Source organism: Podarcis melisellensis (assembly GCF_964234715.1).
Source record: "Podarcis melisellensis genome assembly, chromosome: 4".
In the NCBI taxonomy this organism is placed as follows: Eukaryota; Metazoa; Chordata; class Lepidosauria; order Squamata; family Lacertidae; genus Podarcis; species Podarcis melisellensis.
The window spans coordinates 100,280,687-100,307,902 of record NC_138531.1 but is presented as its reverse complement, the minus strand read 5'-3'; the positions used below and the strand labels follow the sequence as shown (position 1 = coordinate 100,307,902).

The 27,216-nt window shown below is 48.8% G+C and overlaps 1 protein-coding gene and 1 long non-coding RNA gene across 9 annotated transcripts in view; one reads left to right on the top strand and one right to left on the bottom strand.

The window, feature by feature from the left end:
• Positions 1-27,216, top strand: part of ARAP1 (ArfGAP with RhoGAP domain, ankyrin repeat and PH domain 1) — a 137,955-nt gene that overhangs the window by 88,401 nt on the left and 22,338 nt on the right. For all 8 annotated transcript variants that reach the window (XR_014168017.1, XM_081909552.1, XM_081909550.1 and 5 more), the window contains 9 exons: positions 1,482-1,664; positions 5,251-5,425; positions 9,214-9,348; positions 11,542-11,677; positions 13,173-13,275; positions 14,817-15,012; positions 17,892-17,937; positions 19,109-19,272; positions 21,906-22,118. Coding sequence is in view for 7 of the 8 variants with exons in the window: in XM_081909552.1 (XP_081765678.1) it covers positions 1,482-1,664; positions 5,251-5,425; positions 9,214-9,348; positions 11,542-11,677; positions 13,173-13,275; positions 14,817-15,012; positions 17,892-17,937; positions 19,109-19,272; positions 21,906-22,118 (1,351 nt within the window). In the remaining variant the exon portion in view is untranslated. The remainder of the gene's footprint in view (positions 1-1,481; positions 1,665-5,250; positions 5,426-9,213; positions 9,349-11,541; positions 11,678-13,172; positions 13,276-14,816; positions 15,013-17,891; positions 17,938-19,108; positions 19,273-21,905; positions 22,119-27,216) is intronic.
• LOC309369442 overlaps positions 6,789-27,216 on the bottom strand; it is a 74,437-nt gene continuing 54,009 nt past the window's right edge. The window contains exons 2-3 of the long non-coding RNA XR_014168137.1: positions 7,094-7,224; positions 6,789-7,005 (exon numbers count right to left, since the gene is read on the bottom strand). This is a non-coding gene — a long non-coding RNA (uncharacterized lncRNA). The remainder of the gene's footprint in view (positions 7,006-7,093; positions 7,225-27,216) is intronic.

Here is a 27,216-nt window from a genome sequence, read left to right as displayed (position 1 = left end):
TGCCCAGTGTGAGACTCGAACCCATGACCCTGAGATTAAGACTCTACCGACTGAGCCATGAATTAAACATATTTGTGATCATTTTCCCCAATGCATTAAGGCTTAGGGCAGAGACAGAGTTCATTCATTAAACTCTGTTCTCTACCATTTTTCACTACTGTAAAAAAAACAATTTGGACAGCAATGCAGATTTCACATTCATCAAAATGCCCACATTTCAAAGCCTCTTTTACACATGGCAGCGGGGTTGCAGCAGATGTTCCCCAGGCTCCGTTCCAACTTTACAATTCTACGATTCTGTGATTTTTTTGGGGTACAATATTTGAGCTATTATTTGTGGGTGCTCGGCCCCTTCGTGGGGAATTTTGTGGGTGCTCAGGCACCCAGGGCCCCAGGGAGTTGGACCTCAGGCACCCAAACCAGCGATGGAAGAGAAGTTTGTTCGGCCTGTATTGTGACCCAATTCACCCCTCCCAGAATGGAACAGGATCACCCTTCTCCAAATTTTGCAAGACAGATCTCGGCTCAATTTACTATCATCAGCAACATTAGCAATATTCGTTGCCTGTCCTAACAGCTCCCAGCATTCTTAACAAACTACACTTCCCAGAATTCTTTGCGGGGGGGCATGGCTGTATTCACACCATATGATACCACTTTTAATGGTATCTTGATAGTGGCGCCCACCCTGTGGAACTCCCTCCCATCAGATGTCAAGGAAATAAGCAGCTTGTTGTTGTTGTTGTTTAGTCGTTTAGTCGTGTCTGCCTCTTCGTGACCCCCTGGACCAGAGCACGCCAGGCACTTCTGTCTTCCACTGCCTCCCGCAGTTTGGTCAAACTCATGCTGGTCGCTTCGAAAACACTATCTGAAGGCAGCCCTGTTTAGGGAAGTTCTTAATATTTAATGCTGTATTGTTTTTAGCACTCGATTGGGAGCTGCCCTGAGTGGCTGGGGAAATTCAGCCAGATGGGCAGGGTATAAATAAAAAATTATTATATTATTATAAATAGTGAAGAATTTTGGGAGATGCAGTTTGTTAGGGGCACCGAGAGGTTGTTGGGGTTTTTTAGGGGGGACCCTGTATTCTCCCTCCCAGAGTTACAATGCCCAGAATTCCCAGGGAAGAGGGGCTGGTTGTTAAACCACTGTGGGAACTGGGAAGGGAATGGGGTGTGTGTGTGTGTGTGTGCGTGTGTGTGTGTGTGTCTCCAAACAACTCTCAGCACCCTAAGCCAGGCTTCCTCAACCTCGGCCCTCCAGATGTTTTGAGACTACAACTCCCAGCATCCCTGACCACTGGTCCCTCTAGCTAGGGATCATGGGAGTTGCAGGCCAAAAACATCTGGAGGTCCAAGGTTGAGGAAGCCTGGACTAGATGACTCCATGATGCCCAGAGCGGTGATGGATTAAGCAGTGCAGTTGCGTAGCCTGCCCCTATGTGGACAGCCTTCACCTCCCTGCCCCTTTTGCCTCCTCAGCTCTTCCTGCAGATCGGCAACGCAGTGGCCAACCAGTTCTGGGCGGCCAACGTCCCCCCCAGCGAGGCAGTCCACCCCAGGAGTGACAGCCAGGAGAGGCGCCGCTTCCTCGTGGCGAAGTACAGGGAAGGAAAATACCGGCGCTACCACCCGCTCTTTGGCAACCAGGAGGAGCTCAACAAGGTGGATATTCCTATTATTATTATTATTATTTTACTGAATTTGTATATTGCACAGAAGAATACAGAAGGATAACACAAAATACATAATAAAAAACAAAACAAAAGCAAAACAAAAAATCCCCCCCTCCCACAACACATTTTAAATGGCACCAGATGTCAATCCGCCAATATATTTGCACTCTGCCCAACTGGGTTGCCCCAACCACTCTGGGTGGCTTCCAGCACATAAAAAAAACATACAGTCATATCTTGGGTTACAGACCCTTCAGGTTGCATTTTTTTGGGTTATGGACACGCCGAAACCCAGAAGTACCAGAACAGGTTACTTCTGGGTTTTGGGGGTTGTGCATGTGCAGAAGTGTTAAATCGCGCTTTGCGCATGCACATAAGTGTCGAATCGCAACCCGCGCGTGCGCAGACGTGCCGCTGCGGGTTGCGAACGCTGTGGGCTGCAAACGTGCATCCCGCACGGATCACGTTTGCAACCCAAATGTCCACTGTAGTACAGTCATACCTGTAGTACAGTCATAACATATGGTTCTCAAACACAAACGGGGAGCCATCATAGAAAAGGCCCTGTTCTCGTGTTGCCACCTCGGGGAGAAGTGCCTCTGAAGATGATATCCGGGTCGGTTCATATGGCAAGAGGGGGTCCTGAACTGTTTAAGGCCAGTTCCTGGATAGGGAGGGCGAGGGTTAAGAAGCTGGGTCCCCCAGGCCTGTGGCCCGGCAGGTGGGCAGATGCTGTCATCTGGATAGCACAAGGGGGGGCGGGGATGTGTGGAACTGCCTCCGTTTATGGCTTGCATCTCCTGCGCCAGATCCGGCTCTGGGCGAGACGCCCAGAACAGTGTCCAAGCAACAAGGAAATTTGTGCATAGCTTGTACGAGCTGGGCGAAGAGGAATGAATTGCAGTGTTGTGTCTCGTGGTGCAGAGAGCCTCTGGGCATGTGCAGAGTGCGGTTCCCTCACCTCCAAAGCTGAGTTTAAACATCTTCTTTTAAAAGAACAACAGCAAGGAAATCCTTACTATTTCTCCCATGGTTATTAGTACAGTGGTACCTCGGGTTAAGTACTTAATTCGTTCCGGAGGTCCGTTCTTAACCTGAAACTGTTCTTAACCTGAAGCACCACTTTAGCTAATGGGGCCTCCTGCTGCTGCCGCGCCGCCAGAGCACGATTTCTGTTCTCATCCTGAAGCAAAATTCTTAACCTGAGGTACTATTTCTGGGTTAGCGGGGTCTGTAACCTGAAGCATATGTAACCTGAAGCGTCTGTAACCCGAGGTACCACTGTATTAGTATTTTTAGTAGTAGTATCGCTATTCTTTCTTCTGCAATTGGTTCTCCATTCCCAGAGCTGGGGATAAATGCGTCAATTTCCCCCATAAACCTATCTGTGCAGTTGGTGAGTGCCAGTCCTCAGGGCCTTGATTTGAGCATTTTTTAAAAAGGGGGCCATATTCCAAGAAAACCACTTGCGTCAGATGCATCGTTCAGGGCATGTCGGGCATGGGACTAGATGAGCCTCAGGGGTCCCTTCCAACACTGTGGTTCTCTGCTTCTGAGTGTATGAGGCCGCTTCCTGTGTTCCTGCCGCGAGGGTGTGCGCTGAGCCATTTTATGGCTGTGGAAAACCGGCGCCTCTCCCCTATTTTATTTTTTCTTCGGAAATGTCCTGGCCCCAGAGAGCTGTCAGGAAGCTGTGAAGGAATGCGCGAAAGAAGCTGGAATCGTTTGAACATCCCTTGCAGGCTCAGTCGCTTGACCTGCTGGGATTTTTATACACTTATTATTATTATTATCGTACCCTCCTTTGGATTTCCCGCTTATGGGCTTAGTGAGCAAGGCTTCCGGGACGTTTGCTTTCGTGCTCTGGCGATGACTGACCCTTTTTTATTGCAAATTGATGAGCGTTGGAGAGTGCGATCGGAATTGCTTAGTTCAGAGAGAAGGCAAGGAAGAGGCGACATGAAATGAGTAGAATTAGGCACAGCATGGGCAAAGTCTTATTATATGTCAAGGGAATCTTTGGACCAATTTATTCTTAATTATTACTTTGGAGCTGTGCTGTATCCTTTGGACTTTAGTCCTTCTGGGCTGGGACACTGGATGCTTGCAGCACTGGATTCTTTGCCTTCCTCCTTTTTGTGATGATCCCACTTCCACGCTTAATACAGTGGTACCTTGGTTCTCAAACCTAATGTGTTCCGGAATCCGTTCCAAAAGCAAAGCGTTCCGAAACCATAGAAAGTCATGCAAAATGGATTAATCAGTTCCAGACTTTTATAAACAATCCTTAAGGCAGCAATTTAACATAATTTTACTATCTAACAAGATCCTTGATTCATAAAATGAAAGCAATAATCAACGTACTGCAGTCACACAATCAATCAGTAGCTGAACTGGGTTCCACACAGTCGCAAAAACAAAACAAAAATAGCCGCAAAAACAAAAATGCAAAGTAAATAGAGAAGACAGACAGTCCTCAGCGTAACACTCAAAACGGAGCATGTTCGGCTTCCGGAAAAAGTTTGCAAACCGGAAAACTTACTTCTGGGTTTACAGTGTATGGGTTCTAAGTTGTTTGAGAACCAAGGTACCATTGTAAAGGTAAAGGTGACCATTAGGTCCGGTCGTGGCTGACTCTGGGGTTGCGGCGCTCATCTCGTGTAACTGGCCGAGGGAACGGGCATACAGCTTCCGGGTCATGTGGCCAGCATGACTAAGCCGCTTCTGGCGAGCCAGAGCAGCGCACGGAAATGCCGTATACCTTGCCGCCGGAGCGGTACCTATTTATCTACTTGCACTTTGTGCTTTTGAACTGCTAGGTTGGCAGGAACAGGGACTGAGCAATGGGAGCTCACCCCGTCGTGGGGATTCGAACCTCCAACCTTCCGATCAGCAAGCCCCAGGCTCTGTGGTTTAACCCACAGTGCCACCTGCGTCCCCTAACCACTGTAAATCAATGCAAATATAAATGAGCCTGGGGATGAGGTATGCCCCCTGCCCTCAGCTGTTGCGGCGGAAGAGTCGCCCTTCGCTTTTAAAAAATGCGAGCTTGGGAGCAGTCCAGAGCTGCGTTCCATGCACTGTTTTTGCAGCTCATGTGTTGTTTCCCCATGCGGCGCTGGGGGAAGGGAGGCCAGTGACTCTCCCCCCTCCTCCCATCTACGCTCAGGCAGAGCCAAGTAAGTGGGATCTGACCTTGCCGGATCAGATTGCAGCACTTTCTCCCTCGCTCCCTCCCTCCCGGGGCTTCTCTGCTTCTCATTTGCAGCAAAGCCTAGTCCCCACCCTCCTGGCCAGGGACTCTGGAATGCCACCCGTGGGGTGCCTTGCCTCCTTCCGATAGATAAAAGACCCATTGCCTTCTCTCGGGCTGAAAACTTCCTTTGTGCAGCCAGCTCCCCTTTGCCGCTGTCTCCCTTGGACGGGTCCTGCCGTCTCAGCCAACGCTGCTTTGAGGATGGTTTGCGGCACCTGCCTGGGCAGAGGTTCGGATGCTCCCCTCGTCTCCTTCTCTTCCTCCTCTCTCCTCTCTCTCAGGTGCGCCTAACTCTCTCCCCTTGTCCCCCCCCCCACAGGCTCTGTGCGCAGCCGTGACCACCAGTGACCTGGCGGAGACGCTCTCCCTCTTGTTCTGCGGCGCCGAGGTCAACTGCTACACGGGCAACCCCGGCTACCCCTCGCCCATCGCCTTAGCGGAGCAGGCCGGCCAGAGGCTTCAGGTGGAGTTTCTGCTGCACAACAAGAACTCCGGTGAGGAGGGGAAGGGGGCAGAGGAATTTGGCCAGAGGGGCTGGAGCGGAGGGTGCGTGCAAGTCGGCATGTGGGTTTTGCAAGCCGAACAGCGAGCGCCTGGGGAAATGAGGCAGGAGGAAGCAAGGGCGCTGTGTCGTCCCGAGTTTTCTGGGCTGCCTCCCTATTTCTCTCCCCGGTGCATTTGGAAGCACCAACCCTCAGATGTGCGGTGCAAGCAGCAGGTGTCGGCTGCTTCAGTATCTCATATGCCAGGTCAAACCCTAGCCTAGGATCAGGGCCTTGCAGAGCCAGGCAGAGGCCCGGGCCAGGTAGATAATGTGCCCCCCCTTTTTTTTTACCCTGGGGATAACGGAAGTCTTATAAATAAGTATATAAATAATTTTCACAAAAGTTATGCTGGCAAATAATTTTATTTCAAGGCTTGAACCGCATCTGCATATAAAGACAAAATGGAAGATATAGATGTACAATAGTGCATTTTAAAAATATGCTGACCAAAGCCCCCTTTGGAATCAGAGGCCCGGGCCAAGTGGCCCATATGCCCCCCCCTGTCTGGGCCTGCCTAGGATGGTCTGCTCTGACTGGCAGCAGCTCTTGGGGGCGTTGGGCATTGCAAGGGGGTCGGACTAGAGGACCTTTAGGGTGCCCTCCAACTTTATATTTCTATGATTCTGTAACTCTGCAGAGGTCTGTGCCCAGCTTTCCGAAGAAGTGAAGTGGGAAAGCAGGGAGGACGTTGACCAGGAAAGACAGTCATTTGGGTGGGGGGCACCTGGCTGAACCTGCAAAGGGTCTAGACCAGCGGTTCCTAAACTTTATTGAGCCACCGCCTCCTCCAGTGACTGCCACCCAACCTTATAAAAAAAAAACATTCAGAATAGCAGTTTGCACCCCCTCCAAGGAAGACAATAACAAAATAATGTCGAAACTAGTAACAATGATTTGCACATTTGTTCTTGTTCGGGTAACCGCAGTATCTGAGCAGGGGACTTCGGAACAGCAGTTCAGCTCTGCGCTTCAGAATTGGGAAGGAGGGAGATGGATATTGGGTGTGGTGTTCCGGCATATCTTCCATCCATGGTCCTTGCCCGCCCCCCCGAATGGAAGAACAAGGCAGGAGAGAGAGGATCTGCAGAGAGAATCCTGCAAAACCGTTCTCCTTTGCACCCTCTCTTGCGGTTTTTGGGAAATGAATCGTTCTCCCCTTCTTCTTTTTTGGGATCCTGAAAACAGACCTGAAAATGTGTCGGAGGCATAAAGCAGAATATCTCAGGTTTTGCTGGTATTTAAGGAAAAAACAGCCACCAGCAGGAATCAAAGGGGGGTTCTGGATCAGAAACATCGCTGCCTCCGATTTTGGCTAGTAGCCCCTGAGGCTACTCCATGAATTTGTCTTGTCCTTTTTTAAAGCCTTCCAGATTGGAGGCCATCCCTGTGGCAGGGAGTTCCACAGTTGAACCACCTGCTGCCTGAATAAGTCCTTCCTTTTCTCTGTCCTAAATCTTCCAACATCCAGCTTTATGGCATGCCCACAAGTGTTACGAGAGAGGGAGCAAAACCTTTTCTCTCTCTGCTTTCTCCACGCTAGGAATCACGTTATAACTTTCTATCAAGTCGCCTTCCCCTCGCCTTTTCTCTACGCTGAAAAGTCCCAAACGCTGCAACCTTTTCTTGTAGAGAAGTTGGTCCACCCCTCTTGATAGTTTCGGGGTCATTGAACCATCAAGCTGTAGAGTTGGAAGGGACCTCTAGAGGCATCTAGTCCAGCCCCCAGCAATGCAGGAAGCATCCCTGTTCTGTACCTTCTCAAGCTCTGCAATACCAGATATTGTAAGAAATTGGGGGGGGGGTGTCTGTTCTGGGAAGTAGAGAAGAAGCTTTGCTGGGAATCCAGACTGCGCAGGGCCCCTCTGCCCCACCGCCAGGAGGACAAAAAACCAAGCCCAAATTTCCAGCTCCCCCCCCCCCGTAAGTTCTTATTTCACTACCTCCCCGGAACGATGCTTCGCTGACTCACTGCTTTTGGCAAGCTCAACGCAGCCCCGCGCTGACCCTTCCCCGCTCCCCTTCCGCCTCGGCCAAATTTCTCCCCACACCCTTTTCGGTTTTTGGAAAGCCCACGGAGCCAATTACTGGCAGGAAGGGCCAAAAGCCTTGTCTCTGAAGATGGATGAGCCGGGGACTGAGCGGCTTGAAAAACAAAAGGCGGGTGGGCTGGAAAAACAGACAGGCTTGCTGAGCGCGCATTGCAAAGCTTTGATGGGTCTTCCCCCGCCCCCCGGCACATCTGGTTTGCATCGATTCTCTGGCCCCCACGCCCCTTGGCTGTTTGGCTTGGCGGCTCGCGCCCCTGAAGCAGTCAAGAGCAGGGGCAGCCGAGTTGGGGAGAGTAGGAGGTGTCCTGTGCTCTTTGTGTTTTTTACAGGAAGGGAGGAAAGGAAGGCAGAATCACAGAATCGTGGAGCTGGAAGGGGCCCCAGGGGTCATCTAGTCCAACCCCCTGCAATGAAGGAATCACAACTCAAGCATCCATGACAGGCGGCCGTCCAAGCTCTGCTTGAAAACCCCCAAGGAAGGAGAGTCCATCGCCTCCCAAGGGATATTCTTCCACTGTCAAATAATAACAATAACAATAATAAAGTGGTGCCCCGCAAGACGAACGCCTCGCAAGACGAAAAACCCGCTAGACGAAAGGGTTTTCCGTTTTGGAGGTGCTTCGCAAAACGAATTTCCCTATGGGGTTGCTTCGCAAGACGAAAAAATCTTGCGTCCCCCCGCGGGGTTTTTTCCGCTTTTTTCGTCGCCCTTTTCTTAAGCCGCTAAGCCGCTTATCAGCTGTTCCGCTGATAAGCCGCTTAACAGCTGATCGCTGGAAACCGCTTGACAGCTCTAGCACTAATCCGCTAAGCTGTCAATGGGCTTGCTTCGCAAGACGAAAAGACTGCTAGACGAAGAGAATCGCGGAACGAATTCTTTTCGTCTAGCGAGGCACCACTGTAATATGATAACAATTTATTATTTATATCCCGCCCATCTGGCTGAGTTTCCCCAGCCACTCTGGGCGGCTCCCAGTGTTAAAAACATGCCATGTTTAAGTTGATCAGGTCCAACATGGTTTCTTTAAACTAAAATTTGAAGCAAGCTTGCATTTTTAAACTATTCACGCTTAAGAAAGGCAGTCTGTGAATGTTGTGGCCAATTTTAAACACAATTTTAAAAACACCCCTTAAACATTCCTAAAATGTCAGAGACACAAGGAACAGACTCACATACACTTAACGGTATCATATGTGGTCCCACCACATATGATAAAATGTTCCTTCTTTTTCTTTATAACAGACCCTTCATCATCTTGGTGCCCTCCTCTGCACGCTTCCCAGCTTGTCTGATGGTAGGGGTGATGGAGGGACATGAATGGTGCTGTCATAGAATCAAAGAATCGTCGAGTTGGAAGGGACCCTGAGGGTCATCTAGTCCAACCCCGAAATGCAGAGATCACAGCTAAATAATCGGTGACAGGTGGCCACCCAACCTCTGCTTAAAAGGAAGGAGAGCCCACCAGCTCCCGAGGGAGCCCAGTGTTGAATAGCTCTTGCCGTCCGAAAGTTCTTCCCGACGTTTTGCTGGAATCTCTCTTGTCGTCATTTGAGTTCAGACAGGCTTTCTCCATCTTCCATGGGGCAGCCCTTTGGAGATGTGACTCCATCTCCTCTTCTCCAGGCCCAATGCTCCCTGCCCTGTGACTCCAGCCTGCCGCTCACCCCGTTTCTCTCTTGCCTTGGCAGAGACCCCTCAGCTGGACATGGGCACCAACATAGAGAAGCACTACTCGATCATCCTGCCTTCTGTCGCTCACAACGGCTTCCTCTACAAGGCACCCTCCATGGCCAAGCTGGTCCACGAACAGAAATCACGGGAAGGTAAGGCAAGGGGGGGAGGGGGGCACCGAGGCAGGTTTCTAATAATAATAATAATAATAATAATAATAATAATTAATAATAATAATAATTTATTTATACCCCGCCCATCTGGCTGAGTTTCCCCAGCCAATCTGGGCGGCTCCCAATCGAGTGTTAAAAGCAATACAGCATTAAATATTAAAAACTGCTGCCTTCAGATGTCTTTTAAAGAGAAGATAGCTGCTTATTTCCTTCACATCTGCTGGGAGGGCGTTCCACAGAGCGGGCACCACCACCGAGAAGCTCCTCTGCCTGGTTCCCTATAACTTTGCTTCTCGCAGCAAGGGAACCGCCAGAAGGCCCTCGGAGCTGGACCTCAGTGTCCGGGCGGAACGATGGGGGTGGAGATGCTCCTTCAGGAATACTGGGCAGAGGCTGATGGCCGGCAGAAAAGCCGTCAACTCTCCTCCCTGCACTGCCACCGCTTGAAAACGCAACCCTGAAACGTGGAGCAGAGCTCGAAATCACTGACTTCACTCTCTCATGGACCCCCCAAGATTGGCTGCACAAAAAGCAGCGGCAATTTGTTGTTGACAAAGGACAGCTGGACATAGAAAGGGCCCCATTAGCCTCAGTAGCTTAGGGCCTCAACAAACCTAAATCCGGCCCTGCCTTTTTGAGCAAGTTGCTAGACCTCATGGTTCTTGCAGCGTTTCCAAAAGTGCAGGGAAGTGGGCTGCTGATAACCTGCCAAAATCTCTCAAGACGGGATGGCAGCTTAAGTGATAAGGGTCGAGCGTTAGTTAAGTGGACCCGCCGGAAAAAAATTAATGGGCGTGACCGACTTACGTCCATTGATTTTGGTGTGTTTACTCGTTGGGCTCTGAAGGCAGGGCACATGTTTTGGCACCTCCATAGCAGAAAAGTACCGTATTTTTCGCTCTAGGACGCACGTTTCTGTTACCAAAAAGGAGCAATGCAGGAGCGAGCAGCAGCTTCTTCATCTGGCTGGAAAGCCAAACAGGATGTTGATGTTTGTGACTGTTACCGTGGGAAGAAAGGGGCAGTCCATTCACTGTACTGAGCACCGGATGTTAGCTCAGTGTGTCATCTGACCTGTACTGGAAGTACATGGGAGGAGTCTATTCTCTCTGCTGTTGATGTAAAGAGAGTGCAGACATGTTTCTCTGTACTGCTGCAAAAGACAGAAATAAAGGCATGTAAATATATTTCTGTCTGTCTCTTTCCCCTCCCTGGGGATAGCAGGGAGGAGAGTGAAGGAGTGGTGTGTTCTTCTCACGTTTGAGAAGGATCACCGATTACAGACCTCGCCTGTTTCCTGCCGGGAGTCGCAGACGGGGAGGTCAACAAGGAAATCAGCCGGTGCCTGGAGAGTGGCACATTCCTCTGACAAGGCCTGATTTCAACAGTTTCCCCCCTCCAAAAATGAAGGGAAAATGTGTGTGCGTCCTATGGAGTGAATGCAGGCTCCTTGACTTCAGCGATAGCAACGGGAAACCTCCGAAGCACAGAGGGAGCACTCCCTCCGTGCTCCGACGGCTTCGCATTGCTTTCGCTGAAGCCTGGAGAGCGAGAGGCGTCGGTGCGCAGCAAGTGTTCCCCCCGCGCTCCAAAGGCTTGCGTATTGCAGCCTGAAGCCTGAAGCCCGGGGAGCGCAGTGCCAACTCCCGCTGAGCTCCCCAGGCTTCAGGCAGCTATCCCCAAGCCTTTGGAGCGTGCCTTCAGCCCCGCAAGCTCCGGGAGCGGCAGCAAGGCTGTGCGCAACCTTGCCGCCGCTCCTGGACCTGTTCTGGGGGCTGGGGTCGGGAGAAGCTTGGGGTTCCCCCGCCCCAGCCCCGCGGCTAAAAGTGAAGCCAAGACAGCGAGCGGGATCCCTCCAAATGCCCCGTGCAGCCTCTCCCGACTGGGAGGAAGCCAAGACAGTCAGCGGGATGGATCCCGCTGGCTGTCTTGGCTTCTTTGCTCTTTGGGGCTGGCGGGGAGGGGAATAAATCCCCCCCTAAAAACTAGGTGCGCCCTATGGTCCGGTACGCCCTATGGAGCGAAAAATACGTTATTTTAATATTGTGTTGGAAGCCACCCATAAGGGACCGTTCCTTGCTCCAGCGATGGGTCTTGTTCTCTCCCTGAGCTGAGCTATGCCTCTCCCTTTCTCCCCTTTTTTGGTTAACGCTTGACTCCTTCCCCACTTAGAGTTCAGCCGCCGCTGGTGCCGGCTCCACGAGGGCATCTTCAGCTACTACGACAGCAACACCAGCACCGTGCCAAACGGAGAGATCCGGATGCAGGAGGTGGCCTGCCTGGTGAATAACCCCCCGGAGGCCCACGGGTGAGTGGGGTTGCCCCCTTTGTGCACAGAGGGGGGGTTAGGGGGATCCCCAGTGTAGGATGCTTGGTTCATCACCCTACTGAGGAAGTGGGGTCCTAAGTAATGAAACTGACCGTAATTATTATTACCATTATAATCATCTGTTTAATTTATGCCCCACCTTTTCCGCCCAATGGGCTTCCGCCAAGCGACACAGATAAAATGCAAAAGGTCGAAAGCTTATAAAGGATCGTAGCTAAGAAGCAATTAAACTGTAACGGAACGGAATCCATATAAAAATGATCCCTTGAAATGCAGGTAGTTGTGGGAATGTTCAGGGATGCAGGAGAGAGTATATTTTTTTTGATTATAGCCTTTCCAACTTGTGTTAACAAGTTTCATGATTTAGCAGAGTAACATTCCCCTTTTTAAACTTGCAGCGGATGTGTTTGCTCAGGGTTGCTAAAGCCTCTATAATAATTGTTCTGGTATTTCCCCCTTATTCCCTCATAAAAGATAAGACACTACACAGTCTTCTATAAAAGTATAAAAAGGTATACTCACACATCATTCTGTTCACAATTGGATCCCAGAAGGCAGACTTAGCTTAGAAAACTAACATATACCTGGAAACTATCTCATAAGAAGACAGTCCCTTTATCCTCTTTTGGCTAGAAGACAAGAGAGCATCTTTGTAGTCAAAGAGAGAGAGATGGCTGCCCTGCCCTGTGCTTTTGTCGTTACCTGCACAGGTGAGGCCACGCCCACCTCTAGTCACATGCAGAGGAAGTCTGTCCAAGCCCGGAAGGAAACTGGAAGTTTAGCTGCTGACTGGACAAACATTCCTCCACATGTGCAAACATGTTCACTCTAGGAATGTTGTACTTGACTGCTCTTGTGTTTCACACCCCACAGTAGTAAAATGACACAACCATAAAAAAAAACCTTGGCAAACTATGTTTCCCAGGACTTTGGAGGGAAGTCACATGCATCAAATGTGGGCTGGATCCTTCTCCAATTAAGTGGAGGGCATCCGTCCTGATTAATTTTCAGAATTTGCCGGGGCCAAGAAACAAGTCAAGGCATGGGCCCATATTACTAAAGCCAGAATCCTCTTCTCACAGTGGCTGACCAGGTGCCTATTGTGTGAAGCCTGCAAGCAGGATCCGAACTCAGGACCAACTCTCCCCTCCAGTGGTTTCCAGCAACTGGGACCCAGAAGCATTCCTGCTCCTGACCATGGAGTAGTCATCGCTATCCCTCTCCTCCTGCAAGAATTTGTCCAATCCTCTTTTAAAGCTGTCTAGGTCTAGTGGCCATTCCTGCCTCCTGTGGCAGGGAGTTCCGCAGTTTAACTCTGTGCTGCGTGAAAAAGGAAAATTTATTTGTCTCAAATCTTCCCCGCGTTCAGCTTCCTCGGATGCCGCCCAGTTCTAGCATTACACGAGAGGGAGAAGGACTTTCCCCGATCCGCCCCCTCCTCTCCCTGACGTTTCCTCCCTGTCTTTTGCCGTAGGTTCGCCTGCACTTTTGAGGTCTATATAGAAGCGGAGAGACTCTACCTCTTTGGACTGGACTGTCCCGAGGCCATCCGGGAGTGGGTCAAATGCATCGGAAAGGTGAGAGCGTCCGGCAGGTACTTCTCCAGCTCTGGGAAACTCGAATCCCGACTTGTGGGGGGTTTGGCATCTTCTGGGATTGGGCTAGAAAGCACCCCTCTGCAATGCTCCCTTCCTGCGCCACAATGTGGGTCTTGCAGAGCGAATTCCACCCCCCTGCCAGCTGTGCGGTTGGTTCTGTTGCATTTCCATTGCCAATTAATTTTGTTTGTCTTTCAAAAAAAATTTAACCAATTCACATGAAATTTAATACAGTGGTGCCTTGGTTCTCAAACTTAGTCCGTTCTGGAAGTCCGTTCCAAAACCAAAGTGTTCCAAAACCAGGGTGCGGTTTCCCATATAAAAGAATGTGGTCCAGACTTTTAAAAACAACCCCTAAAACAGCAATTTAACATGAATTTTACTATCTAATGAGAACATTGATCCATAAAATGAAAGCAATAATCAATGTACTGCAGTCACACCATCAATCAATCAGTCAATCAATCGGTAGCTGAACTGAGTTCCACACAGTCACAGAAACAAAACAAAAAGAGTCACAAGAATGTAAAATAAATAGCAAAACAAGACCTCAGTGTAACACTCAAAATGGAAGTGTGGAACTCAGATCAGAAACATATCTAACGAGAGCATTGATCCATAAAATGAAAGCAGTAATCAATGTACTGTACTATAAAATAAATAAGACAGTATTGTAGATGATAAAGATTAAAACAATTTGTTCCCCTTCCCTGCACTGATGATAGTCATTGTTTGGATGGGGGGCTTTTATCCATTTCCGCAGTTACACAGTCAATTGATCAGTGGCTAAACAGGGTTCCACACAGTCACAGAAACAAATTAACCGAAAAAGCCACAAAAGCGCAAAATAAATAGCAAAAACAAAAGTGCCAAACTTAATCTGTTCTGGAAGTCCATTTGACTTCCGAAATGTTCGAAAACCAAGGCACAGCTTGGTGCAGGTGCCCCGGAAACAATAGCCGACAGCCGCATCGGACATTCAGCTTCCGAAAAACATTCGAAAACCAGAACATTTACTTCCGGGTTTTCGGCGTTTGAGAACCAAGGCGTTTGAGAACCAAGGTACCACTGTACTAGTTTAAAAGTTGACTTCCCAGGCCTCTTCTATGATATTTCTCTTCCCTTATCATTAATTCCCACCCCCTTCTTCATTTTTCATTGGCTGCACATACAGTCATACCTGGCTTACAGATGCTTCAGGTTGCCTTTTTTTGGGTTACAGACGCGCTGGAACCCGGAAGTACTGGAACGGGTTACTTCCGGGTTTTGGCGGTCATGCATGCGCAGAAGCGCTAAATCACGCTTTGCGCGGAAGCGCCGAATCGCAACCCATGCATGTGCATGTGCAGACACGCCGCTGCGGGTTGTGAATGCTGTAGGCTGCGAATGTGAATCCCGCACGGATCATGTTTGCAACCCGAGCGTCCACTGTATTCCAGTTCCTGCTTCCTTTGACTATCACCTGTTCCCCAAACGTGGCGTTCCTTTTCACTTGGCCTGTCGGTTGCGTTTCCTTCCAGTCCTTCGTCCCCCCGGGTGCCGACAGCTTGCTTTCCCACGACTTTGAGCGCCTCGGGCGGCTGCAGTACAAAGGCGGTCTGAACCTGGAGCGGGCCAAGGAGGGCTGGTTTGCGCTGGCGCAGGGCACCCTCTACGCCTACCTGGAAGGCAGCGAGAAGGAGGAGGCCGTGCACCTGAGGAAGCTGCAGGAGCTCTGTGAGTACCCGGGGGCTGGGGGGCAGGGGAAATGCCAGGGTGCCAGGCTTTCCCAGGGATCACAGCAGAACCCTCTCCTCCTTCTGGGCAGAACAAATCCTCAAAGCAGTTCTCCATCTCCACTCAGTCGTCCTTTCCCCTAATATACCTCGCTGGGTACTCTGAACCAGGAGTTATCTGTGCCCCACATGTGCCCACTGTACTGCGTTAATGGCAGACAGTTTCCAGATTTGTAAGAACCCAGTTATTCACTCTGGAACTCCCTGCCTATTGATACCACACAGGTACCTTCGCTATCCCCTTTTCTGCTGAAAGCATTTTCTGCAATTAATGAATGTTAGAATGATGTTGGATAGAAACTAAGTGGGTTCCAGCTGTAATGCTTTAAGAGAATATGGAAAAAAAGGTTTAGAAATAGGTAAAAAAAAAAAGGATTTGCTGAACTAACAAGTTGAATTGGAATACAAAAAAGGGAGGTATGAGGAGGTCCGGGAAATAAGTTAATGGAAAATAAGTAATGGAAACTCTGTGTGTTTTTAATTATTTTTATTTTTGTATTTTTGCTATTTTTTCTTTTTGATTTTCATTGTTTTATTATTGAAAACTTTAATAAATATTCTATAAAAAAAAATAATGAAAGCATTTTCCGCTTGGGGTTTCAACCCTGACGCCCCGTTTAATCTCTTTGCTGTTGTTCTTTTCACTTTTTGAAAGTCTTAAACGATGCTTGATTTTTCTCATGGGGAACGGGCGTCCCCCACTCCCTCGCCAACCGAAGCCCATTGACTTGCCAACCCTCTAAACTGACTTTCCCCTACCCGAGGCCTTCAAGATATTTTGGACCGCAGCTGCCATCACCCGCTGCGTCCGACACACCAGTGCCGCCATCTTCCTACGGCATCGGGCAGCTGTGCTGGCACTGGGAGTTGTAGTCCAAGACATTTGGTGGGCACCAGGTTGGCAAGGAATGCCTCGAGGGAGGAACAAACTCTTTATTGTCCAAAGCACACTTACATGTGGGGAAGAGGCGTGTCATATTATTATTATTGTTATTATTATTAATACCTCACCCACCTTGGTAGGTTTCCCCTGGCACTCTGAGCGGCTGCCAACAGAATATTAAAAACACAATAAAACATCACACATTAAAAGCTTCATTAAACAGGGCTGCCTTCAGATGTCTTCTAAAAGTTGTTCACCATATTTTCCGCTCTATGGGATGCACCCGACCATAGGACGCACCTTGTTTTAGAGGGGGAGAACAAGAAAAAAAAATCCCCCCCCCCTCTGCTCAGCGCCCCTTGAGCGAAGCGGCAGGAGAAACGGAGCCCCTTCCATTTCTCCTCCCGCTTCGCTGAAGGGGCTCTGCGCAGTTCTCCCTCTTTGCTGAAGCTGGGAGAGCCTTGCTCTCCCGGCTTCAGCAAAAGGAACCCGAAGCCTTTGAGTTCCCGCTGCACTCCGGAGGCTTCAGGCGGCTATCCCTGAAGCCTGGAGAGCAAGAGGGGTCAGTGCACACTGACCCCTCTCACTCTCCAGGCTTCATCGAAAGCAACGCGAAGCCTTCGCAGTGCGGAGGGAGCGCTCCCTCTGCGCTTCGGAGGCTTCGCATTGCTGTCACTGAAGCCAAGGAGCCTGCATTCGCTCCATAGGACGCACATACATTTCCCCTTAATTTTTGGAGGGGAAAAAGTGCGTCCTATAGAGTGAAAAATATGGTATTTCCTTGACATCTGATGGGAGGGCATTCCACAGGGCGGACACCACTACTAAGAAGAGGGGAAGTCACTGATACCTGATAACAGAAAATTTTAGGTGTGTGTGTAGGTCTACTGGGCCTTTGAGGCCATTTAGGGCTTTCAAGGTCAGCATCAACACTTTGAATTGTGCTCGGAAACGTAGTGGGAGTCAATGAAGATCTTTCAGGTCTTATGTGGTCTTGGCAACCCCTCCCAGTCTCCAGTCTAGCTGCCGTCCTACGACTCTTGGTGTGCACCTGGTGAGGCAGTTGCCCCAACAGAGACCTCTGTTTGCTCATCTTCCCCCATCCGAGCAGCGGGCAAACAGGTGAAGGGTGGGCCTGTATGTTACCTGCTCCTGCTCCTCTTGCTTCAGCAGCAGGAAGAGATGTGGCCGCTCTTTTACGATATGATAATCTTTATTGTCATTGTCCCATACTGAACAACGAAATTGAAAAAATCTACATCAGACATTCAAAAACAAACAAGCCTGCTATCCCAGCCTGGTTAACCCCCAAAAACTCTGATACCCCATAATTAAATACAATATACTCCCATAGAGACTACCTTACACTGCGTTTAAAACCAAAATCGCATTTGGATAGAAACTGTTTCTCAGGCGGCTGGTCCTAGTCTTTATAACCCTGGACCTTCTTCCAGAAGGCAGAAGCTGAAAGAGATCATTTCTGGGGTGCGCACTATCCTGCGCTATCTCTGCAGCTTTCTTATGGCACCTGGAAGCGTAGATTTGCTCCAAGGTGGGAAGAGTGCACCCAATTATTCTCTCTGCAGTCTTTACAACCCTGGACAGCATCGTTTTCCCCCTGACCGTGCAGCTCCTAAACCACACAGACAGACCATAAGTTAATACACTCTTGGACTCTTGACTCTCCACCAGCCTGACCTCTCTCTTCCACTTGCACCTGTTCTTTGCTCTGCAGTCCTGCAGCATCACCTGCCTCTGACCCTCTTCTCCTGGCTGTCACAGGTTCCTCCGCATCTCCGAGCCCCACATCTTCCAGGCCAGTCTCCTTGTCCACTTCTCCTGATGCCCATGTGGCAGTCTTCTTGCCAGTCCCTGACACCACTCAAACCAACAGCAAGTTGCGTCCCTAAACATTAATGCTGGTTTTTGCCTTACAGCCATCCAGGGAGACAATGAAGTTCTCGTGCTGGTAGAGAGGAGAAGGTAAATGGGGTGTTTTTCGGGGGGGGGGGGGAGATGGAACGGAACCTTGAGAAGCAAGCCTTATATTACCAGATCCTGTATTCCTCCACTCCCCACGTTATTTCCTTTTACACATTCATTATAAAATGTTTTGCATCCTGCCCTGCCAATCCGGGCGACTTCCAAAGTACGCCCAAATAGCAGAATATACCAGGTCTTAAATGAAATAAAATAGAAATGATAAAAGACCTGCAGAGGTCACGTGGTCCAGCCCAGTGGTGGAGTTTGGGCTGTCAAATTTCAGCAGCACCCTGGGCGGCGCGAGAATTTGGGACACGGTGGGACCGCGCCTCTCGCGCCACCTTAAAAATGAAGGGAATCATTTTATACGCCACAGAGGCTGCAAGAGTTCTTATTGCAGCAAAATGGAAGAGTATTGAAATTCTCTCTGTACATGACTGGATCCAGAAGCTGACAGAATATGCCGAGTTAGATGGTCTATCAGAAAAAATAAAGAATAAATCAAAACAGGAACTTGTCTCAAAACGGGAGGTTTTCAAAGAATATTTGAAATATAAGTATAGTAGTTTAAACTCTGTTGCAGAATTCGAGGAACTTTAGTAATAGTTGCAAGTTAGACGTAAGAGTTAAGATATATTAAGAAAAAGTTAAATGATGATAAAACTGTGTATTGGCAATAAGTAATATGAAATTGAAATAAGGAATAGACGGGAGGTGGGGTCTATAGTGTTAAGACCAACTTATGTTTTATTGTTTGTTAAGAAAATTTTGTGTTTGTTGTTATTCCAGTGTATAACTCTGTACAGAGGTACCTCTGGATGCGAATGGGATCCGTTCCGGAGCCCCATTCACATGCTGAAGTGAATGCAACCCGTTTCTGTGTGTGTGTGTGGGTCGCGATTCGCCGCTTCCGTGCATGCGCGTGATGCAATTTTGAGTGTCTGCGCATGCGCAAGCGGCGAAACCCGGAAGTAATGCGCTACGTTACTTCCGGATTGCAGCGGAGCGCAACCTGAAAATATTCATCCCAAAGCTACTTCAACCCAAGGTGTGACTGTATCTGTGTTTTCTCTTTTTTTCTTTTCTTGTTGTATCAATTAAAAAAACAAACAAACCCGTCTCTGCCCATTCCCGTGTCTTTCACACCCGGTTTCCGACGTATCTCCCCCAGGACGCTCTACATCCAAGGCGAGAGGAAACTGGACTTCCTGGGTTGGGTCAACGCCATCCAAAAGGCGGCTGGAAGCTCGGGAGACACCTTGTCCGAACAGCAGCTCACAGACACAGACGTCCCCATCATTGTGGACCGATGCATCGATTATATCACGCAGTGCGGTACGTTGGGTCTGTGTGCAGGGGAAACACTCAGTCATGAATCCTACGAGGTGAGCTTGGGCCAGTCCCCCTCTCTCAGCCTAACCTACCTCACAGGGTGGTTGTGAGGGTGAAATTGGGGTGCGTTGGGGAGAGAACTGTGTGTTCCACCGTGAGTTCCTTGCTGGCCACATGACCCAGAAAGCTGTCTGTGGACAAATACCGGCTCCCTTGGCCTGAAAGCGAGATGGGCGCCACAGCCCCAGAGTCGCCTTGGACTGGACTTAACCATCCAGGGGTCCTTTACCTTTTACCTTTACCTTGATAGGGACGCGGGTGGTGCTGTGGTCTAAACCACTGAGCCTCTTGGGCTTGCTGATCGGAAGGTCGGCGGTTCGAATCCCCGCGACGGGGTGAGCTCCCGTTGCTCGGTCCTTGCTCCTGCCAACCTAGCAGTTCGAAAGCACATCAAAGTGCAAGTAGATAAATAGGTACCAGTCTGGCGGGAAGGTAAACGGCGTTTCCGTGTGCTGTTCTGGTTCGCCAGAAGCGGCTTAGTCATGCTGGCCACATGACCCGGAAGCTGTATGCTGGCTCCCTCGGCCAGTAAAGCGAGATGAGCACTGCAACCCCAGAGTCGGCCACGACTGGACTTAACTGTCAGGGGTCCTTTACCTTTACGTTTAAAGCCCTTAGGGACGCGAGTGGCGCTGTGGTTTAAACCATTGAGCCTCTTGGGCTTAGTGATCGGAAGGTTGGCGGTTCAAATCCCTGTGACAGAGTGAGCTCCCCTTGCTTGGTCCCAGCTGCTGCCCACTTGGCAGTTCAAAAGCACACCAGTGCAAGTAGATAAATCAGTACCATTGCGGCAGGAAGGTAAATGGTGTTTCCGTGCGCTTTGGTTTCCGTCATGGTGTTTCGTTTCAGCAGAAGCATTTAGTCCTGCTGGCCACATGACCCAGAAAGCTGTCTGTGGACAAACGCCAGCAACCTTGGCCTGAAAGCGAGATGAGTGGCACAACCTTTGACTGGATTTAACCATCGGTCAATCGTTTGGGAGCTTCATAATCTTTTTTCAGCCTGAACATCACAGCGATCGATGCCAACCAACACCTTTCGTGACAGAGCTCAGCAACTCAGCATTTGGGCTAATCTACTTTATTTACAGATAAACACACACAGAGCACTGCAACATGGCTCCCTCTCTCTCTAGCATCAGGCAGCAAAGAGAGAAAGAACAAAGGACAATAGTCCCACTTCACGGAACACAGGAACACAAACATCCTGTCTCCGTCACTTCCCACTCTGTGGAGTCAAAACACACACCATTATGTGATAGACAACAATCCCATGACTGCAATCACAGAGCAGAAATTCTAACACAGGGGTCCTTTACCTTTTACCTTTAGCTTGAAGGAAAAGTGGGATATAAATGCAAATGCGACTCAATCAGAGGGGCCCTTCCCAGCCTCTCCCAGAAGCTGAATGTTTCTCCTCCTCTGCTGGTTATGGGACCGCCTCTCCTGCTACGTCCCACGGAGGACCTTATGGTCTTTAAACTAAAACATCTTGGAGGTCCTGGGCCACAGGGAGGTTAGGCTGGCCTTGACCAGAGCCAGGGCTTTTTTGTCCGTGGCCCCGATCTGGTGGAACGCTCTGTCACAAGAGACTAGGGCCCTGCGGGACTTGACATCTTTCCGCAGGGCCTGCAAGACAGAGCTGTTCCACCAGGCCTTTGGCCAGGGCACAGCCTGACCCCCTCCTTCGGTAATCCCCACAGAACTCTAGCCCAATGGTTGCCATGCATTTGGTTTGAACTGATTTTATAATGAATTGACTTGAGAATGCTGTGTTATTTTACTGTTGTTAGCCACTCTGAGCCCGGCTAAACAACTTTGGGGTTTGACCTGTGCCGGATTTACGTATAAGCTAAACAAGCTACAGCTTAGGGCCCCACTCTCTTGCCCCCCCCCCCAATTTTTTTAAGGAAAAAACAAACTGGATGTACATTTCCAAAACATAAGATAAAAAGCAAATAAAATAAAACCTACATACAGCAACAGTGTTTTGTGTTGTGTAGGCTCCTATGATGTAAGCAATGGGCCCCACCTCCTAGCCTTCTCCCTCAAATATCACTGGTTTGCTCCTTTCTATATATAGGGTGCCGACCTTCTGCATGGACCTGCTGTAACAGTTACTTTGATAAAATAGATATATTGTTATTTGCAAATGGCTTTAGATAACTATAAGGTCCTTAAATTACCATATAGCATATATTCAACACAAAAAACAGCAGCAATTTGTTGTTGGCAAAGGACAACTGGACATATAAAGGGCCCCATTAGCTTCAGGAGCTTAGGGCCTCATCAAACCTCGATCCGGCCCTGCCTTTTTGAGCAAGTTGCTAGACCTCATGGTTCCAGCAGCGTTTCCGAAAGTGCAGGGGGGTGGGCTGCTGATAACCTGCCAAAATCTCTCAAGACGGGATGGCAGCTTAAGTGATAAGGGTTAAGCGTTACTCGAGTGGATCCGCCGAAAAAAATTAATGGGTGTGACCGACTCTGATCCTGGCTTTCCTGGGGAGGGCGGGATATAAATTATTATTGTTGTTGTTGTTGTTGTTGTTGTTATTGTTATTATTATTATTCCCCCAGGGCTGACCTCGGAAGGAATCTATCGGAAGAGCGGACAGAACTCCAAGACGACGGGCCTCTTGGAGATCCTCCGCAAGGACGCCCGCAGGGTGCGGCTCAAGGAAGGGGAACACCAGGTGGACGACGTGGCCAACACCCTCAAGAGATTCTTCCGGGACGTGGAAGACGGGCTTTTCACCAAAGATTCCTCCCCGGCCTGGCTGAAGGCAACAGGTAAAGGTTGGTGCACAATGGCCTTCTCTTGACATCAACACGGCAGCAACAGAAGCGCCGCGCCGTTGTTAAACTGCGGAACCACCTGCCACAGGAGAAAGTGACGACCACCAACTTGGGCGGCTTTTATTTTTTTATATAAATTTTTATTAGATTTTTAACATATCATTTTCAACAATACTTAAACACACTTTAACACCTTATACAGTTTTTTTTACTTCCATCAATCACATCTGAAAATTTTCCAATCTATTCACTTGATATACATTTCTTACATTCACTATTACATTTAAATCTCATAACTAATATCTCTATTCTTTTTCTACTTTGCAATATTACATATATCTCTTTTAGTCCCACTAACGTAATTTGTTGATTAGAGTTGCTCTTCAAATAGTTTGTATATTTCTTCCAATCTTCTGTGAATCTCTGGTCCCGCAGGTTTCGAATCCTTCCTGTCATTTTATCTAATTCTGCGTAGTCCATTAGTTTTGTCTGCCGTTCTTCTTTCGTCGAAATTTCTTCTTGCTTCCATATCTGGGCTAACAATACTATTGCTGCTGTAGTTGTGTATAAAAACAATTTAACATCTTGTCTATTTAGATCCTCACCTATAATGAACTTGGGCGGCTTTTAGAGAGGACTGGGCAAATCTACGGAGGGAGATGGCTCAGTTGGTTAGAGCATAGTGCTGATAACGCCACGGTTGCAGGTTTGAGCCCCGTGTGGCACAGCTGCATCGCATGGGGTTGGACTAGGTGACCGCTGAGGGTCCCTTGCAGCAGTACCATTCTATTGATGGCTACTAGCCACAATGGCTATGTTTCCCTTCTGCCGTCCAGAGCCAGCAATGCTCCTGAATCTCAGTTGCTGGGAGTCACAGGAAGGGGGCCTTGTGTTCGAATCCTGCTTGTGGGTTTCCCAATGGGATCTCTGCTTGGCCCCTGTGAGAACAGGATGCTGGGCTGGGTGGGTCACTCGCCAGATCCAACAGCATCTTCTTATGTTCTTACTGAGCTCGGAGGTTTTTGGGCCTCCTTAGACAGCTTTTCCAATAAGGTTGGACGACTTTGTCAGCCCTTTCTTGTTCATAGAATCATAGAGTTGGAAGAGACCACAAGGGCCATCGAGTCCAACCCCCTGCCAAGCAGGAAACACCATCAGAGCACTCCTGACATATGGTTGTCAAGCCTCTGCTTAAAGACCTCCAAAGAAGGAGACTCCACCACACTCCTTGGCAGCAAATTCCATTGTCGAACAGCTCTCACTGTCAGGAAGTTCTTCCTAATGTTTAGGTGGAATCTTCTTTCTTGTAGTTTGGATCCATTGCTCCGTGTCCGCTTCTCTGGAGCAGCAGAAAACAACCTTTCTCCCTCCTCTATGTGACATCCTTTTATATATTTGAACATGGCTATCATATCACCCCTTAACCTCCTCTTCTCCAGGCTAAACATGCCCAGCTCCCTTAGCCGTTCCTCATAAGGCATCGTTTCCAGGCCTTTGACCATTTTGGTTGCCCTCCTCTGGACACATTCCAGTTTGTCAGTGTCCTTGAACTGTGGCGCCCAGAACTGGACACAGTACTCCAGGTGAGGTCTGACCAGAGCAGAATACAGTGGCACTATTACTTCCCTTGATCTAGATGCTATACTCCTATTGATGCAGCCCAGAATTGCATTGGCTTTTTTAGCTGCCGCGTCACACTGTTGGCCCATGTCAAGTTTGTGGTCAACCAAGACTCCTAGATCCTTTTCACATGTTAGTCCCCCCAATCTTAATAATAATAATAATATATTATTTATTATTATTATTATTATTATTATTATTTATACCCCACGCATCTGGCTGGGTTTCCCCAGAGACTCTGGGCGGCTTCCAACAAAACACTAAAATACAGTAATGCATCAAACATTAAAAGCTTCCCTAAACAGAGCTGCCTTCAGATGTCTTCCAAAAGTCAGATAGCTGCTTATTTCCTTGACATCTGGTGGGAGGGTATTCCACAGGGCAGGTGCCACTACCGAGAAGGCCCTCTGCCTGGTTCCCTGTAATAATAATAATAATAATAATAATAATAATAATAATAAATTTTATTTATATCCCGCCCTCCCCAGCCGAAGCCGGGCTCAGGGCGGCTAACAACAATCAAATAATCAAACAATCAAATAATCCAACCTTCTAAAAACATTTCATTATAAAAATTAATTAAAATCTAATTGATGGCAACCGCTAAGCAAAATTCTGTGCAGGTTGCCAGAGGTGGGGGTCAGGTTGCGCCCTGACCAAAGACCTGGTGGAACAGCTCTGTCTTGCAGGCCCTGCGGAAAGATGTCAAGTCCCGCAGGGCCCTGGTCTCTTGTGACAGATCGCTCCACCAGATTGGGGCCACGGCCGAGAAAGCCCTGGCTCTAGTTGAGGCCAGCCTAACCTCTCTGTGGCCTGGGACCTTCAGGATGTTTTTATTTGCAGACCGTAGGTTCCTCTGTGGGGCATACCAGGAGAGGCAGTCCTGTAGGTGACCTCACTTCTCTCAGGGAAGGAACTGCCAGAACGTCCTCGGAGCTGGACTGCAGGGCTGGACGATGGGGGTGGAGACGCTCCTTCAGGTGTACTACACCGAGGCCATCTTACCCTTGCAAAGGGCAAAGGTCAGCCAGGCAACTTCAGGGCAACCAGTTCCTCCGACGTAGACCCTCGTTGCCTGGGAAATGGTGTTCTTGACGCCCCCAGACTCTATTGGTAAAGTTTTTAATGCTCAAAGCACATGCTGTATCTCAGAGCAGCCGCTCCCTCCTTAAAGAAACACACACCTATTTTGGGGGCCAGAGTTATTTCTCTTGGAAACAGCTCAGGGTGCTTTTTAGCTATGAAAAAACTCCCCTCCTGCTTTCTTAAATCCTGGGATCTCTGACTTCTCATGGGAATAATACGGCACAGACAAATCACTTTTGCACCCCCTGCTGGTTCAGGGGGGCATTGTTGGTTTCTTACAACAGGACTTAAGCTGTACATTTGAAAATTAATTATACTACTTTGCCATCTCAGCTTTGGGACACCTGAAACTCAGGTTAGGCTATCAGGGACATTCTGGCCAGAACTCAGTCTGTTTTTAACCCTTTTGCCCTGGTTAATGGTTTTTATTGTCTGGCTTTTATGTTTTATTGCTATAAACCACACACACAAGAAGAGCTTGCTTTTGTTGTTGTTGTTGTTGTTGTTGGTGTGTAGTCGTGTCTGCCTCTTTGTGACCCCTGGACCAGAGCACACCAGGCCCTCCTGTCTTCCACTGCCTCCCGCAGTTTGGTCAAACTCATGCTGGTAGCTTTGAGAACACTGTCCCACCATCTCGTCCTCTGTCGTCCCCTTCTCCTTGCGCCCTCCATCTTTCCCAGCATCAGGGTCTTTTCCAGGGAGTCTTCTCTTCTTATGAGGTGGCCAGAGTATTGGAGCCTCAGCTTCGGGATCTGTCCTTCCAGTGAGCCCTCAGGGCTGATTTCCTTCAGAATGGAGAGGTTTGATCTTCTTGCAGTCCATGGGACTCTCAAGAGTCTCCTCCAGCACCATAATTCAAAAGCATCCATTCTTCGGAGATCAGCCTTCTTTATGGTCCAGCTCTCACTTCCATACTTCACTACTGGGAAAACCAGAGCTTTAACTATACGGACCTTTGTTGGCAAGGTGATGTCTCTGCTTTTTAAGATGCTGTCAAGATCTGACCAATGACCCATATAGTCTACCATTCTATGATTATAATATCCATCAATATACTGTAGGCTAAGGTCAGTTGATCTGTCTTGCCTGGAATGCAGAATCAGGCGATCTTTCAAGACCTGGGAGAGACAGCAGTCTTGCAGCTCAGTTGGTAGAGCATGCGACTCTTAACTGCAGGGTCATGAGTTCGAGTCTCACGTTGGGCAAAAGATTCATCCGTTGCAGGGGGTTGGACTAAATGACCCCCCGGGGTCCCTTCCATCTCTCAAATTCTGTGCTTCTATGATATGTAGCTGCATCCTTTATACCGGCTGCTCCCACACCACTCACGGATATTGGGCACAGTTTCCTATAGAGGATGTTGCTGTGCATTAATTCAGGCTTAGGCGGGATATCAGAAAAGGGAGCTGGTTGGACCTTGGGTCTGGCTAGGTGCCTTCTTCATCTGGAGCTGTTCCTGGCTCCAGGTTTTCCTGCCCTGCCTGAACAGAGCTGGTCTTGAAGGATGTTCCTTCACAGAGACTACGATATAGTTACAATATTGAAGCAATGCAGCTGCAAAGTGCTAGCTTGAAAAGTAAACATGATGGGAATGTTGGGACTGCCCGTGGGAAACAGAGGGACAGTCAATTCACAGTGCGAAGCATCGGAATTAGCTCAGAGTGTAATATGAGCTCTTCCGTTTGTTCCTGTCCAGGAAGTACAGGACGTTTTAGTCACAACACTGCTGGAGTTTGAAGAGAGCAGTCATGTTTTTTGTAATGCTGCAAAGACAGAAATAAAAGCATGTAAATACGTTTCTGTCTATCTCTTTCCCCTGCCAGGGGGCAGGAAAGAGGGGGGGTGTTTTTCTCACGTTTGAGAAGACTCGCCGATCGAGACCTTGCCTGCGCTTGCTGGGGAATGCAGCCAGGGAGGTCAACAGGGAATCAAGCCGGGTGCCTGGGACTGCTGCCAGTTTCTCCTGATATGGGCTTGAATTCCCGACATTTCCATCCCAAAACACCACTGCTCCCTTCCAGCACAATGTTGGGGATGCTCACCGTAATATCTCTGTCCCTGCCAGAATCCTGCTCATGGCTTTGCATCTCTCTTTTAAATTTTATTTATGCTTTTCAGGTTTTTACATTTCAATAATTTTACAATCATTTTCACATTCCAAAACTTGACTTCCTTTCCCCCCTCTTTCTGCAGTTCCTTCAATTTATTTTAAATATCCAAATTAACTTAATTTGCTCCTTCATTCATCTACTTTAAATATACAGTCGTACCTCTACTTACGTATCCCTCTGGATACGGAATCTTCGGGTTACGGCCGTGGCAAACTGGAAGTGTATACTTCTGGGTTTTTCTGCACGAGCATGCGCAGAAGCGCACCTCTATTTAC